General features: G+C 40.0%; 1 protein-coding gene across 1 annotated transcript in view; it reads right to left on the bottom strand.

The window, feature by feature from the left end:
• The window catches only part of SYBU (syntabulin), a 91,962-nt gene that overhangs the window by 47,885 nt on the left and 25,715 nt on the right, over positions 1–18,362 (bottom strand). The window contains exon 3 of the mRNA XM_007934757.2: positions 13,241–13,438. Within this exon, the coding sequence (XP_007932948.1) occupies positions 13,241–13,438 (198 nt within the window). The remainder of the gene's footprint in view (positions 1–13,240; positions 13,439–18,362) is intronic.

Raw genomic sequence — 18,362 nt, 5'->3', positions numbered from 1 at the left:
TATATATCTGTATATATTTATGTATGTGTATTTTTTGAAGTTTAGTCATAGACTCTACATTCAGAATATCTGAAAGGCGGAGTTGAACACTTGTTTTTAGGCTACATTTTTATCTTCCCACAACTAACTCTGCACACACACAAACAAAGAGCATATCCTCTGTGATCCAATAGAATTATTTTTACTTACTGTGACTAATACTACTTACTTATAAGGTAAGCTCCGTAGACTTTCATGGCAAACACTGACTCTGCAAACAGCCTCCCACCACAGGCTGGGTATGTCTTTTGCAGAAATACAGCATGTGCATTTCATCTCTGGTGGAGTACAGACTCTGAGTGAGGTATCCATGGAGACCAAGCCTCCTTCATGTGCAGGGCAAGGAAGTTACTCTGTCGGGCACCATAGCAACAGGAGGCAGAGGGGAAGCTGGCCTATCAGGGAAGAGCACAGAAGCTTCTCCCTGGTGACTGCAGCATTTCAAATGAAACCACTGCCCTCATGAATGGATACAAAGCATTTGAAAGAACACCAAATTGTCAAATTGAAGTAAATACCTACACAATAGTCAAGAATTATCCTCTGACAGTGTTGGAGCCAAACATTTAGCATCTTTCCAAGATGATTTTAATATCCCAACGGGCAAGGAAGAAATTACATCAAAACCCCACACCCTGCTAAATTCAGTGGCAAGTATGTGACATTTGGAGAAAAATGCTCACTGTACTCCATGAATTCCAGCTATTTAAATATGCAAGGCACTCCACACCACTGCCCGGGAGACAGAAACAGGGGAGATTGGTTGTTTTGAAGGGACAAAATGGAATCTTGGGCTCTTGGGGACTACTGTCGGCACATTCCTGCCAAACAGAAGTCTGTTCTGAGTAAGCACAGTTATTAAGCACCCCCAAGCCCTCCTTTATGCCAAAATAATTATTACTAAAGAGATGTATATGGTAAGATAGGACCAATGCAGACAAGTTGGTGAGTGGACATTCAAATGCTTTAAAGAGATACCATTTATAAACTTCCCTCATTTCTCATTTTACAACGATAGTGATTATTTTTTGAAGACATGCTGTATGCCAGGCAAACACTGTCACTATGAGTGCAGCCTCTTGCCAAATGCTGATGCTAATTTTTGCAAAGATACAGGATGTGCGTATTTACCTCTCAGTCTAGTTTTTACATGATGCATAAACTCTGCTGTCTACCTAACATCTTTCTAACAGCAACCTGAAAAGGCTAAGTACTCACTATCCCCCCATATTAACGTTGAGGAAAAAGAAAAATTTCCTTGAACACAAAACAAACTCCTCCTTTCCACTAACTCCCCTTCTCCCCTCATCACAATCACAGTTCAAAAAAGAAGAAATATCTTTACATTAGCCTCCTTCCAATGCCTCGTATTATAGAGGGACTCCTCGTCATTACCTTCTCTGAACAAACAGCGTCATCTGAAAAAGACATGTTAGTCTGAATTGACCTCCATCAGTGCTACTTTTGGCTGACTTCAGAGGTCAACTGATGGGATTGTTTAAAACAGAGATTGAAAAAGAGATTTTGTAATTCCTGTGATATGACTCCTCCAGGCTCTGGAGGTATAGTGCCTAAGGCATTTGATTGCTAACCAGAAGGCTCGTGGTTCAAACCCACCAGCCACTCCTTGGAAGGAAGGTTGGGCAATCAACTTCCATAGTGATACTGCCTCAGAAACCCAAGGAGGGGTCGCTGTGAGTCTGATCTGACTTGATGGCAAATACAACAACAACAACAACAGGCTTTATAGGTCATTTTAAGTAACAGTACAGTCAGTGGTTAAGTCATAAAAATCACAAAACTCAGAAAAGTATCCCTGAGTATCCGAACTCAGGAACCAAGCTATGGATAGCAACAGATACTCAAATACATCTACATGGTCAGGAAGCTCAGCTTCCTGTGCCTGCAGCATCCTGCTAGCTGTCTTTCATAATCACAGGTGGCCACCTGGCTAAACTGTACTGGGTTTCAATAGGAAACGACCACTTCTGAGTCCTGACCTTATCATAACTGGGTGAGTGTCCCCTGGTCCTGTTTCCCCTTCCTTCTGCCTGGTCATTGACAGTCAACCTGGATCCCTGGGGGGAAGCCCCGTGTATAAGTAGCTTAGCTGCCTAGCAATCTGTATCACCCAAATACCTATGTGCTGTTTTGCAGGAAACAAATCATTTCTACCTTTTTCTTTAATGCGCTTGTTTGTGTGCTTGTTTATCACCCAGCTCCCTCTCTCCAGGCCTGGCTTTTCACTCCTCTGTCCTTCAGACCTGGAACAGTGTGTCAGCACACAGTAAATGCTTAATAAATATTTGCTGAATCAATGAAAGCTTGTAAACACACAGCTGGGATTCGAAGGCAGGTTTAGCAGAAAGCTCTTGACAACATGAAGTGAGGGCTCCCTCTCCTTCAGACCTCTACATAACAATCACCTTCCTGCAGTGCCACGAACATTCCACCTGCACACCCTGGACCCAGAGCTCACTGCAGCCACATTCCTAAGCGTTACCTCAGCAAACTCTGGCCTGCACTCATGTAGCTTACCGCTGCCCTTGTCTGATATCAGGTGCAGGCTTACCTGGTAGAAGACTCACTGCATTATGCAAATGGTCATACTGCATTGGTTCAACACCTAAGTTTTTGTATATACCCTACATCTTAAAAGCAACACCAAGAGCAGAGACTGACAGGAATAGCCCAAAATGTCACACAATAAATAATACCAACAAAGACAGTGAAGTCAGAGTATTTACCCCTCAGGCTCCTTCCCTGCCAGGCCCAGGGTGGAAATGGTTGAAAGTTATTGCCAGCAGGAGGTATTTTACCCATGTCCACACTTTGCAGATAGTCTCTTCATTAAACTCTCCTCAATAAAAGGGGAAAGAAAAAGTACCCAAAGTTTACTGAAAACATCTATCTGCATGATTTACAACTCTTGGTTTATAAGTCTGTGTGTAAATGGAATTTTCAGGTTCATTTCTGTTATATGCATAGTTGCTAAATACATCCAAAGGTGTGTGATTTGCTAGAGCTTCTGCTATATACCAGAGACCTATCACGCTTAGTACTCAACACATTGGAGCACTTGGTAAGCATCTGACAGGCCCCCAAATCAGCAGCTAAGAACACTGTACATGAAGCAAATCCTAGCAGACCTGGGAACTAGACGACAGTTACTTTGTGAAGAAGGGGATTATAAATTCACTAATTCTCAGGGAAAATTCACTAAAGGACCATTTGACACCATTACATTGACTGGGTTCATCAGGAGACGCACAGATGACGGAGAGGCAAGAGAGCAAATGCATCACCCTGCCATGAAGAAACATTAAGTCCACTCGTCACATTTAAGTTTCATTTTACTGGTTTGGTCCCAGATGGGGAGGAGAAGCGATAGGCTGTAAAATGACCCACCACAAAACCGTCTCTGCTGTATCCTGGGTAAACCTTCTTTCTGTCACACTGAGAGGAAGTGTCAGAGATCCACCTGAGTATAAATGCGAACACTCACGCGTAAGTTGACAAAGTCATGATCTCCGTTTAAGAAAATACGTATGATATGCACCACGTTCTGAGGAATGGAGCAGAACTAGCATGTGACTGAGTGGAAAGCAGTGAGAGCCTTAGCATCCTCTGGATGGATGCTCATCTCACCGTGATTAACTTTACTGATTTGCTCCAAACAACCTTACACATTCAACCTTCTGTACTTCCCTGACCAACCAAAAATCAAACCCACTGCCGTTGAGTCAATTCCAACTCATAGCAACCCCCACTGGGTTTCCAAGGTGGTAAATCTTTACAGAAGTCGATTGCCCACTCTTGCTTCTGCAGAGTGGCTGATGGGTTTGAACCACCAACCTTAGGCACTGTGCTACCAGAGCTCCACTTCATTGCCATTACTAACAAAATCAGCAACGCCACCATAATCTGCATATGGACTAAACTGGCTACTGCATATGAATTTTAAGACTTTTTAGGATACTATAAATATAAAAGGAGCTCTAGTGGTGCGTGGTTAAAGCATTTGGCTGCTAACCAAAAGGTCGGAGGTTCAAACCCATCACCTGCTCCATGGGAGAAAAATGAAGCAGTTTGCTTCTACAAAGATTAACAGCCTTGGAAACCCTAGGGGGCAGTTCTATTCTGCCCTATAGAGTTGTTAAGAGTCAGAATTAACTCAATGGCAGTGGGCTTATTATTATCTTTTCTTAAATAAACATAAAAGAAAAATAATTCCTGTCTTATATCAACACATTTTTCTCAACTGTCATACTCCCCTACTGCAAATAAAATTACTCCTTTCAAGCTAGACCTTACAAACTGGCTATTTAAAATCCATTCATAAGCTATGTGACCTTGGATGACTTACTTAACCCTTCTGTGCCTCAGGTTCCCCATGTGTAAAATGGGGGAAAATGACATCCTTACTTCCACTGATGTTAGGGTTCAATGAGTAAAGTTCTTGCAGTTGTGCCTAGGATAGTCATTGCTCAACAAATATTAGCTCAATTTTTTAAAAAAATCAAATTTCAGTGTGTTATATAAGTACAAAATTACACATAGTACATCCTTCCAGATATTTTCATAAACTTTCAGTATCTGAAATAGCCTGTAGCCTATGTTTGAGGCTGGGTTTCGCTGCTGGAAGATTGTAACCGTGAGCTGTATGAAAATCACTGCCTTGCCAAGGAATGCAAAACTTTCCATATAACCGAAATCTTCCCTTTTAGCACTAAAATTTTAATTTTCTTTCCACTCTATGGAAATACTTCTAAAACGCCTAAAACATTTTTCTCCTTCCTCCACATCATTTTCTGCCAACCCTACCAGTCAACCTGGTCTGCGTCATAACATCAATTAGTGTACTGAGTGCCACAGAGCATTTAAAAGCCAGTAATGGCTTAAAACACTTAATCGGCCTTTAGGCTACAGTGCTTTTTTGTGGTCTTTTTCATATTTTCCAGTCTCTGTCCTCACTGTCAATCCATCAGCTGTCAATACATGCTGCTGTCAGTGCCCTACACAACAAGGAACTCTCTTTTTATGTGAATTGGGATAACAAAACATGATAGAATTTTGCTGAAAATAAACACAAACAAGCTCTATGTGATGTTTTAGGAGTGGTCCCATAAAATCTGCGACATTTATTTTTAAATCTACAAATGACCACCCTTAACGTTTAGTGAGGCAGTATTCTGTGCAACTGCCAACATCAGGCACTTTGCATGCATTGTTGTTGTTGTTGTTGTTATGTGCCGTCGAGTCAGCCCTGACTCATAGCGACCCCTCCTTGGGTTTCCGAGGCAGTATCACTACGGAAGTAGGATTGCCCAACCTTCCTTCCGAGGAGTGGCTGATGGGTTTGAACCGCCAGCCTTCTGGTGAGCAGTCCAGTGCCTTAGCCACTATGCTACCAGAGCTTATTTGATTTTCCTAACAAGCCATTTTACAGATGACAACCACAAGATTCCAAGATAATGCCAAGTTGCCGACAGGCACACAGTCATAAAGTGGTGGTATGATAAAGGGATGAACCTAGTATGTTTGACTCCAGGATCGTGTGGTCAGAAGATGCTTCCTGCCACTCCTACCAGTTGCCACTGACTCGATTCCGACTCACAGAGACCCCACGCATGTCCAGGCAGAACCGTGCTCCACAGGCTTCTTAGTGGCTGATCTTTTGGAAGCAGATCGCCAGGCCTTTCTTCTGCAGCACCTTTGGGTAGACTTGACTGTCTATGCTTCTGGTTAGCAGCTGAGAAAGCTAACCATTTGTACTACCCAGGGACTCCTCTCCCTCCCACACACACTTTTTTTTCCCCCCCAAGACAGGGCATGTTGGATAACCTGGGGGAGAAGTAGTGTTAAGTTCTCAACTCTTTTCAGGGTAATGCAAATGTCCTCTTCTAGGTAAGCTGTCCTGCTCTACTTTATTTCATGGCACTAACTCTGAAGCAGGAGCTCTGGTAGTGTAGTGCCAAAGGCACTTGACTGCTAACCAGAAGGCTGGCGGTTCAAACCCACCAGCCACTCCTTGGAAGGAAGGCTGGGCAATCTACTTTCCTAGTGATACTGCCTTGAAAACCCAAGGAGAGGTAGCTATGAGTTGGGTCTAACTCGACAGCACATAACAACAACTCTGAAGTGAAAGTGATGCTTGCAACAAGAATGGGAACACCCGGAGGCTCAAAGAGCCTCTATTTAAGGCAACCAACTCAAAAACCTACTATCCGTGGAGTCAAGTCAATTCTCACTCAAAGTGACTCTATAGGCAGAGTAGCCCTAAAGGGTTTATAAGAACAGACTGTCACATCTTTCTCCCATGGAGCAGATGGTGAGCTCCAACTGTCAATCATTCAGTTGGCAGCAGAGAGCCTAACCACTGTGCCAAGGGGGTCCTTATGAAGACAACCAGTGTTGATTAATCACTATCCTAGCTAGTGCCTTCTGAGTTTTCTAGCAAATGCCTCTGGATGTGGGAAATAGTTTTGGTTTCTTTTAAAGTGACAGATCTCTGTTATTGTTGTGAGGTTATTATAGTTCAGTTCCACCAGGTCTCAATCAATAGCCTGCATGGTGCCTGATGACATGAGAATACTGAGTACGTGACATCTTTCAAATGCAGACCGCAACATTTCAGTTTCTAAATGTGGATTTCTTTTAAATTATGGTGACCTTAACCGTTTGCCTTGTACTTATCTCTTAATCGACCAGGGTATTTTTTTCCTTTCACATTTTCTCTTTAGTTGTCTAAATTGTGCAATCCGCCTCCCTCCCTATACTCTCCAACTAGCTCAGTGGAGAAAGTACTTCTCTTTGTGAAACAATGACACTGGGTTTTTTTTTTTTTCCACTGGGTAAGATATTCCCTAAGTAGCATATCAAGCATTTGAGGAGGCTGCAGAATGTGACTGAATGTACTGAAGCAGTAATCCTATTAGGCCTTTCATTTCTGGGTAAAAACAGACTCATCTTAAACCTGACTGCAAACTAAACAGACAAGCAGTGTCTGAGAGGAAGAAGACTACCATCCCAGATTCCTGAAAAACTTCCCAGTTGGAATGCCTTCATTTCTCTTCCTTTTTCAGTCTGTCTGTATTTACTAAGGGAGCTCTGGTGGGTAGTGCCTAAGGCATCTGAGTGCTAACCAGAAAGCTGGAGATTCAAACCCACCAGCCACTCCTCAGAAGGAGGATTGGGCAATCTACTTTCGTAGTGATACCACCTCAGAAACCCAGGGAGGGGGGTCACTGTAAGTTGGATCTGACTCAATGGCAGTGAGTTTGGGTTTTTCTTTTTTTTGTACACTTACTGAGCAGTAAAAAACTAAACCCACTGCCATTGAGTTGATTCCGACTCATAGCAACTCCCACTGGGTTTCTGAGGTGGTAAATCTTTATAGTATTATGCCTTAAATAATAAACTTCTAGAACCAGGGAAGACATGGAGGCCATTTTTTGGTCCATCTTTCCCCAATCTCCCTAAACAGGAACAAACAAAATTCCTCGAAGCAAGCAGATGCTCTATTTTTCATTCAATTATTTATTGAACACCTACTTTATGTCACATAGAATTACTTTGAGTCAGAAATGGCTTGAGGGCGCCTAACATCAAAGCTCTGATGGTGCAGTAGTTAAAGCATTTGACTGCTAACCAAAAGGTCAGCAGTTTGAACCCACCAGCCACTCTCCAGGAGAAAGATGTGGCAGTCTGCTTCCATAAAGATTTACAGGCTTGGAAACCCTATGAGGCAGTTCTGCTCTAACCTATGGGGTCACTATGAGTTGGAATCAACGGAATGGCAGCAGGTTTGGTTTGGGGTTAACAACAACACAACTTTAGGGCCACATGGCCTTCTGCTTTGGAGATCAGCCTTGAGTATTTGCTGAATTGTCTTGCAGATGAAAGGAAAACATGAAAACACAAATGCATTATCCAAATGGACTGTAATGGAAAACGGAATGTTTTCTTTTGCTCATTGGTGGGGATTTTTTATTAATTCTGCATAGGCCTTAAGTTATAGAAGCCAAAATGACAGAAGGCTCACTGCCTCGGAGAACTTCCAGAACCCAGTTCCCGCCTGGAGGAAGGAAGGGCTTTCACGCTGAGTGTGCCACAGTGCCCAGCTGGAAGGGTACAGGCTTGCGTAGCTCACCTTTCCAAGTCCTTCCTGACATCCTGACATATTTCCCTTTTGCCACATAAAATACTCAGTGAAGTTGGGCTCTTTGTCTTAAAGGGGCATTCAGGTAACTCCTTTCTGAGGTGTACTTCAGCATTCCAAAATCTAGAACAATGAACCAAAAATTGAATGGCCTTACGTTATTTAATACTGACGAGCCTCCAAGCATCTGTGTAAGTGCCATTAATTGCTTGCTATTTTAATAAACTGGTATTGGTTTAACGAGTTGATTTATTTTAAAAAGTAGAGCATGCATCATGAGCTGAAGATCAGTTTTGGATGAAGGGGAGGTGTTCACTCGGGGGCTGTGGGGGAGGCAGAACATTGTGACCTGAAAATAGGATCTTCTGTGGTTTAACAGATGATGTCTCTGCATTTTATTAATTTTGGAGTCACCCAGGGTCTTGCTTCCAGGATTTCCTCTCTTCTTATTTATGAGCCTGGCAGGTTTATTCTGCTGAAAGTTCAGAGAACTATAGGTCACGGTGCAGATTTTTCTCAAACACAAAGAGATTACTGTACAGAACTGGGTCCCATTCCAAAGCTTGAGCAACTTTTTCAGTGATGATGTTAGTAATTTTAGGCAACTAAGAAATAAACTTGACCCCTCCTTCGGTTTCCAAGGCAGTATCTCTACAGAAGTAGATTGCCCAGTTGTCCTTCCAAAGAATGGCTGGTGGGTTTGAACTGCCAGGTTTCTGGTTAGCAGACATAAGCCTTAGGCACTACGCCACAAGAGCTCCCAAGAAATAAACTTTAAGGATCCCTTAAACATTGGTTGAATGCAAATATATAAAAAAAAGAGAGACAACCAGGTAAGGACTACTTAGGTTTTACTGCCTTGGAGAAGTTCCAGAACCAGTCCTCCTCAGGAGGAAGGAAGGGCTTTCACGCTGAGTGTGCTGTGGTTAAAGCACTCGGCTGCTAACCAAAAGGTCTGTGATTCCAACCCACCAGCCTCTCAGTGAGAGAAAGATGAGGCAGTCTGCTTCCGTAAAGATTTACCGCCTTCGAAACCCGCTGGGGCAGTTCTACTCTGTCCGACAGGGTCACTAGGAGTCGAAATCCACTCGATGGCAGCGGGTTCGGTTTGGGTTTTATGAGCAATTAAAGAAGAAACAGTTGACAAAGCAGTAATTTCAAGCTCTCTGAGCAAGGGTCATTAGCCCAGGATCAATGCATCCTAAAAAGGATCCATGAAACCTCCGAATAGTATGCAATATTTTTGTGCACCTGGGAATTTTTCTGTAGCATGAATCCACAGCCACCATGATTTGCAAAAACAGGGCTCTGGACAGATTCATTCCAGTTTGACCCCCTGCTGATAACTTGCATTTCCACCCCAGATAAAGATCAGAACTTCATTTACCAGGATTCTCAGGCGACTCTCATTTATACATAAGAATCACCCGGGGAGCTTGTTAAACCGTAGATTCTGATTAAAGCATTTGGTTGCTAACCAGACTGTCAGTAGTTCAGAAGGTACCAGCCACTCCCTGGAAGATGAGGCAATCTTCTTCCATAAGGCTTTACAGTCTTGGAAACCCAATGGGGCTGACAGGAGTCAGAACAGACTTGATAACTGTGGGTTTGGTTTTTTTGGTCTGGGGTAGAAATGAAAATTCTCAGCAAAGGGGTAGAACCGGAATGAACCACTTTGAAGCCTATTTTTAAAGGATCTGTGAATCAAAACAGCATTAAGATTAATTTTTTTCTTTTCTTTCCTTTTTTGTCTGTAATTTCTTCATAAAGACCCAAGGCTACCAACACTCTTAGCAAGACAAGTGGCTGATCTTTAGCCAGTGAATACTTTCTGCAGGATTAGGAACTTGCTCAGTATGAATCCTTTATGTATACATAGGGTTTTAAAAGTTGTATTTGAGTAGGTAATATTATTACAATGATTTTGAAACAAGGAAAAACAATAATAGTATTAACTCCCATTTAAACATAGTTTTGTTCTTACTGCACCATACTTGTCGACTGTTTTACTTTTTGTTGACTTGTACTGCCACTGCCTAAAATGTTTTTGGAATGAGGTGGGGGGGGGGAATAACAAAATTTCAATAATCTGAGGTTGCATTCGAATCCTACAATACCTTCACAAGGAAATCTACTTTTTATTTGCAACCCACAAAGCTGACATTTTTTCTTGCATCATTTCATCTTCTCAAACCCATACCCTACCTTTGCTGTTAAAGTCAACACATATTAACTGAGACCCTGCTATGCACCTAGATCCCACATGTTGGGAATACAAAAAGAGAATGACAAGTTCTTATTCTTAAGCTTACATCTCATACATTGGATAAGCAAACCCCATTTGTAATTACTCTCAGGTTAAAAAGACAATTGAGGACATTTCCCCAAAGACATACAAATGACTAATAAGCACATGAAAAGATGCTCATTATCACTGGCTACAAAACCAAAGCCAAAACAACAGTCAAGTCATTTCCAATTCTTAGTGAACCTACAGTTGTTGTTGTGTTGTTATGGGCCACTGAGTCAGACTCTACTCATAGTGACCTCTCCTTGGGTTTCTAAGGCGGTATCTCTATGGAAGTTGACTGGCCAACCTTCCTTCCGAGGAGTGGCTGGTGGGTTTGAACCGCCAGCCTTCTGGTTAGCAGTCAAGTGTCTTAGACACTATGCAGAACCGCACCTTAGGGTTTCCAATGCTGTAAATCTTTCTGGAAGCAGATTGCCTCATCTTTTTCCCATCGAATGGGTGGTGGGTTCAAACTGCAGATCTTTTGATTAGCAGCCGAATGCATTAACCACTATGCCACCAGAGCTCCTTCACTACCCACTAGGGAAATGTAATCAAAACCATATGAGGTATCACTTCACACTCACTATGGTGGTTATAATAGAACAGATATAAACACAAACACACTGCCATTGAGTCAGATCCAACTCATAGTGACCCCTCCTTGGCTTTCCGAGGCTTTATCACTACAGAAGTAGATTGCCCAACTTTCCTTCCGAGGAGTGGCTGGTGCGTCTGAACTGCCAGCCAGAGAACAGATGTATTTTTTTTATATATATATATATATATATATATATATATATAACCAAACCAAACTCACTGCCATGAGGAATATTATTCACTCATAAAAGGAATGAAGTACTGATCTATGCTACAACACCGGCACACCTGGGAAACATTAAGCTAAGAGAAAGAAGCCAGGTACAAAAGGCCACATTGTTTGATTGATTCCACTGGCATCAGATGTCCAGAATGGGCAAATCCAGAGACAGAAAGTGGTTTAGTGGTTCCCAGAGCAGAGGAGGAGAGTGGGGAGAAAAGGGGAGTGACTACTAATGGGTATAAGGTTTCCTTCTTGGAATTCCAAAAATGTTCTGGAATTAGACCGTGGTGATAGCTGCACGACCTCTTGAATACACTAAAAACTCCTCAACTGTACTCTCTGAAAGAGTGAATTGTATGAATTAGACCTCGACAACAACTAAAGACCTCTGAAATGGGGAGGGAAAGCAGGCAATTCTAGTCCACAGGTATGCAGGGTAATGGTTTTGTTACTTTTCTACAATTTCATGACATTCTTTAACTCATCCTCTTTTCCTAAGTACTGAGGATATCCAACTCCCTTTTTGAAATCCTCATCTTTCTCTTTTACATGTTGTCTTTATTATCCCATTGTGTATCTCTCCCTTTTCCATATTATTCCATAGTGATGACTATTAACATATTCATCATGACTAACATAATAGTAAGTGTCATTAGGAAATAGAGGGTTTCTTTTTCACACAGTATAAGTTCTGCTCTGAAACTAAAGAACATTTGTTTGGTTGACCAAAAGCAAGATGAAGACTAATCCATTACAACACGGTGTGCACATCAGTTACTCCAGAAGAACAGAAGCCCACGGAGCTGCTAGGATCCAATGGGCGAGGACACAGAACACACCTGTGTCATTCGAAATAAAGCCATTTGTAGCTCCTTGCACAATGATGTCATCACCCAAAGGACAAATGTGAAAACAGAAGACAAATGCAAAGAAGGAGAACCCAGGGAAGTCATTAATCTGTCTTTTCAGGCTCATAAATATATAAGTAATAGTGAATGGTAAAGAAAACACTGCAAAAAAAAAAAAAAAAGAAATGTTGTTGTTATGTGCCTTGACTCATAGCCATCCCTCCTTGGGTTTCCAAGGCAGTATCACTATGAAAGTAGATTGCCCAACCTTCCTTCCGAGGAGTGGCTGGTGGGTTTGAACCACCAGCCTTCTGGTTAGCAGTCAGGTGCCTTAGGCACTATGCTACCAGAGTCCTAAAGAAAGAAACAGAGGTTGATTCTCAATGCTAAAGCCCATGTCCTTTTACTTTAAAGTTTATTTTGATTAAAATTTTATCTGTTCATTTACTATCTATATTTCTGAGATGCATACTGCAAATTTTGAGAAATGACCTTTTCTGATGCTCATTACATCCTATCTATTGTAATAATTATCTCCGTTTCATCTCATAGCTTTTTTTGTAATTATTGAACTTTTATATATATGTATATACATGTGATATCATATTCATATTGAAATCATTAAAAGCAAATAAAATGTGTCAGCAGGTATGCCCAACTCTATGGATCTGCATCAAGATAATCTGTTATTTTCATCACTTGTGATCATTTTTAGACCAAGTAATTTTTTAGTATAATTTAATCTAGACTTAATTATATAGTTTAAGTATCTGTTAGATAATCCAGCTTACATTTCTTCAACTTTGCTTTTTTTAAATCTCTTTATAATGGGCACATGTCACCATACTTACATGGTAACTAACAATCACTACAGAAAATATCCCACTCTCTTTCCCACTTCCTTTAAAAAGAAAAAAAAAAAAAAAGAAACCCAATCAAAACAAAGTATGATATTTTGGGGTACTGGATACAGCAGAATTAGTGTTCCCTGATTTGATATATTGGCGTTTTGCTTCAAATTTGAAATCACTCCAATCACACTGCTCTGATAAAAAAACATAAGAAGGAAGTACACATACCTGGCTTTACAAGGCCCGACTTTGGTTCCTTCTTACATCGAGCTGGCTGGATGCTTCCCTCACCAACCATTCCAATTGTGCATTTCTTTCTGGTAAAATCTTCATCACTTCCAGGGCAAAAACCAACTGGACTGTTTCCAGTATCTGAGGGGGTCTTCACAGGAGATACTGACTGGCTACTAGGACAGCCTGTGTCATCTGTAAAACAGGAATCAGTAAACAGTAAATGATGATGGGGAAATCAATTATGGCAGTGTGCCATGTACACACATGTACATGCACATGGACACACACATGCACTCCAGGTTAATTGCTGTGGATGTCTTTCCTTTTAGTTTTTCTATATTTTGGCCACTCATATGAACAGAGAAAATATCAACTCTCATAAGACATATTTTAAGGCAAAAACTTAGAAGCTTTTTGGATCACAAATACTGCTATAACATGCATCTTGTCAAAACTTAAAAGCTATGTCTGTTTAAACATTTAATATAGTTTAATTTTGGATCTTAACTGTCCACAGATTTTTGACGGAGTTTTAAACATTTCACCAGAGCAACTCATGTAACTGGTGCAAATTCCTCCAAGATGTTTATGGTGGGAAAAAGTTACTTGAATATCATTGATCACACTCAGGTTTTGATCATTTGGTCCATTTATTGATTAGTAGAGTTAGACAGATAAGACACCTGTCTTTAGGGGTTCAAGAAAGCAGAAAGAAGTAACACTGTTTTATTATATGTACCCAACTAAAAATATGTCACTGTCTGGAGTAAATGGTATAGTAAAAATGATATTTAAATTCAAAATGCCCCTCATCTTTCAAGTTACAGATTATTACCAGGGTCACTTCTATTTTTATTTTTAAATTTTACTTTTATCATGGTGAAAACATACACAAGACATTCACCAACGTAACAACTTCCACATTAACAGCTCAGGGACACTGATGGCATTTTTCGTGTTGTGCCATGAATATCATTTTTCATGTCATTGCTGTCCTTTTCCAAAATATTCCACCACCATGAGCATAAACTCAATGCCTCACTAACAAAATCTTCCCCTTTTCCTCTCCCTTCTGCTCCTGGTAACCACTAATAATCTTTGGTTTCTATCTACCTATGTAACTATATATATATTTTTTAGCCTATCTAGACATTATCCCTCACTGCTCCTTCCCTTCCCTCCCCTCCCATGCCTGGTAACCAACAAGCAAAGTTTCCTTCCATATACAAACCTTTCCTTGACTTTTTACAATAGTGGACTAATACAAAATTTGTCTTTCTGTGATTGACTTACTTCAGCATAATGCCCTCCAAGTTCATCCACGTTATGTGGTGTTTTGCAGATTCTACATTATTGTTTAGTGTTGCACAGTTATCCATTCCTCCAATGATGAACACTTAGGTTGTTTCCATGTCTTTGCTATTATGAATAGTGCTGCAATGAACATGGGTGTGCATATATATATTTGTATCTTGGTTCTCACTTCTTTAGGATATATACCCAGTAATGGGATTGTTGGATCAAATGGTATTTCTATTTCCAACTTTTTAAGGAACTGCCATACCAGTTTCCATAGTAGTTGTATCATTTTACAGTCCCACCAGCAGTGTAGAGAGTTACCAGGGTCATTATTATAAGTTAATATGCATGATATGAAGTGACCTAGGTAGATGCTTATTAAGCAAACAGGAAAGTCCTACTGCTGACTCTTGTAAATGCTTTCCATAAATATTAAATATTTATGATGATTGGCTAATTCATTTGTACTTTGATGAGAATTATATGGGAACGTAAAGTGAATCAATACTACTTAAAAGTATATCTACCCAGACTGGTCAATAAGTGGTAAATTTTCATTACTAAGTAACTCTTGATCATAAAGAAATATTTTGATGCCAGAATTACTTTATGAATCTACCTTGAGATTTTATATATGCTTCAACTTACCAAAAAAAAAATTCATTTTCATAATTGTGTAAATTATGGCATGTTTTTGTATGCAATTTTACACAAAAGCAACCTAGAGATTCAACATGTGTGTTATTCATTTTACTTTTCAGGTATTAAATACGAAAGTCTGCTTCGGACTAGCTATTCAAAAAGGACTTAAATGTGAAAGCAAAGAATGGAAGTTAAGATCTACATACGAATAACCTATGATCTTTTCTCCCCCAATTTTTCACTTTAAAAGACATGTAGCCAATGGTTTAGCTTTGCACGTGTCATTTCTATGCTGAAGTGTTTGCTCTTTATTCTTAACTTTACACGTACCAGATCTGAAATCATTTATTCAGAAACAGGGGTTTTCTAGACTGCAATGATAGGCCTGAGGATTGTGTACATATTCAGAATGCTTCATTATTTTGTAAAACTGTGGTTTTCAAACTATTCTCATTATAGAAAAGGAAAGAAATATCTCAACTTCAAACAACGCAACTGCTTTTATATTTTTATTCACTAAGTTTATGAGGCCAAGAGTTTTAAAACCATATAAAACAAGTTTTACAAAGTTCATGACATTTTTAAAATCATCTGCAGATTGCTATATTTTATTTTTTATGAGAAAAAAACACTGAGGAAAGTAAGGTGAATGACATGATTTTTGTGTGCACAGCTTTGGCTAGAAGTATCTACTACAGCTCAAAAAAAAAAATCAAAGAAATTCCTAGACATAAATTCACATTCTCAAATGTGTTGTTTTTACTGGAATACCTGTATAAAGCCCTCAACTGCCAAGATCACCTTATTACTTTGTCTGTAATTGCTGATACTACATCCACCATGCTGTATACCGTACTTTGCACAAGTCACTGATTCCTTTTTTGTGTGTGTGCTTCTATTACCTACTTCCAAACGTAGTGAAGATGTACAAAACATTTGTATTAGGCTATATGATCTGTTTTTATGACAAGCTATATACTCTTCCTTTGTGCCTGAATAATTAACTTCTAAAATAGCTGAATAATTGTTCAATCTCCTGCTTGTGGTAGTAGAGAAATGCTAAGTGGCTCTCAGGCTTTTAGATTTCACAGAACAATAAGCTTTCAAAATAAATTATGCAAGGGTATTATCATTATGAAAACACAGGCTTATGATCATTGTATATGCCACATGCTACCAAAAAAGAAAAAATATATGTATACACATATATATAACCTTACATATAAAAAATATATGTAATTTTTATATTAAAAAAAATCAGAAAAATATAAATTGAATAGATTTTGAGAAACTCATGAAAAACTTTGTAGTGAGTATGAAAACTTACTACATTGCTTCCCTTTCCCTCTCCCCACCCCCAAATTTACTACATGACCTTGTGTTAATTTAGTCACATACTAGATTTTTCCATGTACCTGGGTTTGAGAACACTGAACACTGGTAAAACAGCAAACTGAAAGAGAAGACAATTTTCTCTGTAATCAAAAACTTAATCTGAAGAAGCCTTCAGATATTCTCATTTCTGTTCACATGAGGATTTAACATATTATCCACATGCTTGCTACTATCAAGATGTAATACTTTGGAGCTTATGCTGCTGTGAACATATACAGAGTGCAACCTCCTCAAAGGATAAGCCTTTGTGAATCACTTGCAAAAATTCTCCTGTTGGAAAACAACTAGTCCTAGTGACTTACACCATCCGATCTGCAGCCTTTATGACTATGAGACCTGAAGAACTAGATGGTGCTTGGCTACAACTGTCAACCACTTGGAGGGGGATCTATGTAGGAGATCCTGGATAATGAGGGAGAACAATGTGGGACAAAACTCAAAATCATTTGGAGAAAAATAAAAGGGGGGGACCGGGTTTGCTGGTCTGACAGAGTCTGGTGGAACTGCTGAGACTATGGCCCCTAGCTGCCCTTCAGGTCTGGAACTGAACTCACACCTGTGAGTTCCAGCCAAACAAAGACAGGCGTATGAGTTGAACATTTACCTGAGGTAGATACACTCCTTGGAGAGAACAATCATGGGAGAAAGAAGGGCTGTTCACGGAGCAAGAGTGCATGGAGGGATGGACACAGGGAAGAGGTAACTATCGGGAGTTAAGTGGGAGGGGAGCTGTTGCATTGTGGTAAATTGTAGTCAATGTCATGAGACAAAGTATATGTAAACTGCTGTATGGAAAGTGAATTTGCTTTGCAAATTTTCACCCAAATCACAATAAAAAAAACAAATTCTCCTATTGGAGATAAATGATGACTTGGCTCAGCCTATCATATCATGAGATACTATTAAAGAAAGTGAGCTTTCTACGTTTGCATATTTTCTTTAATATTCTTAAATCTGAAGAGTGGAAATTAACGACAGTGTATTTATTATATATCATTTTTCAGAAAGTAGAACTGAGAATCAAGCACATTTTATTCAATTCTACTAAGTGGACAAAAAGAATGAACAGAGACAATGCTAGTAACTTTTAGAAGTATTACATTTTTATAAATATTAAAGGAACTAACATAATTTGCCATCTGTCAAAGGCTATTTTAAAACTCCATGACCAAGACAAAAATAGAATTACTCCTGAATAAAATATACTGATTGTCACTGAGATCACTAGCACCCATCAGAAAAGGAACTGCCATTGCTTCATTCTAACCTTCACTTCCATCCTATTATGAAATATCCCAGTTCCCAGAACAAAGGGAACTCAGCACGAATGACATGATTGATTCCTCTCGGTTTCCTTTTCTGACTTTTAAGATGTACCATAAGACCTCCAGCCACTCCCTGGAAGGAAGACTTGGCAATCTACTTCTGTAGATTTATTGCATCGGACGTAATGAGTTGGAATCGACTTGATGGCAATGGTTGTTTGTTTGGTAAGATGTCCTGCGTTCTTCCTGACCTCCTGAAGAAACTCTGGTTCTGGATTGCAGGAGGATGGAACTCTACCTGGCTGCTACCGCTTCATCCATTCAGTCACTGACTGTCTTGTCCCTGCCTTTCTCCGTATATCTGCATGTCCCACGTTGTAATCCAAAGAAATCCCAGCTCCTCTAAAAGGCACAGAGCTGCTAATTACTCAGAATAGATTCCAGCACTTTGACAAGGCTCAACAGGTCTGCACGTTGCCTCGGGAGGGCCTCTAATTCTTTTTTTTTTTTTTTTT

Source organism: Orycteropus afer, unplaced genomic scaffold (genome assembly GCF_000298275.1).
Source record: "Orycteropus afer afer isolate SDZICR_OR568_19922 unplaced genomic scaffold, OryAfe1.0 scaffold00021, whole genome shotgun sequence".
In the NCBI taxonomy this organism is placed as follows: Eukaryota; Metazoa; Chordata; class Mammalia; order Tubulidentata; family Orycteropodidae; genus Orycteropus; species Orycteropus afer.
This window is presented reverse-complemented; position numbering and strand designations above follow the sequence as displayed.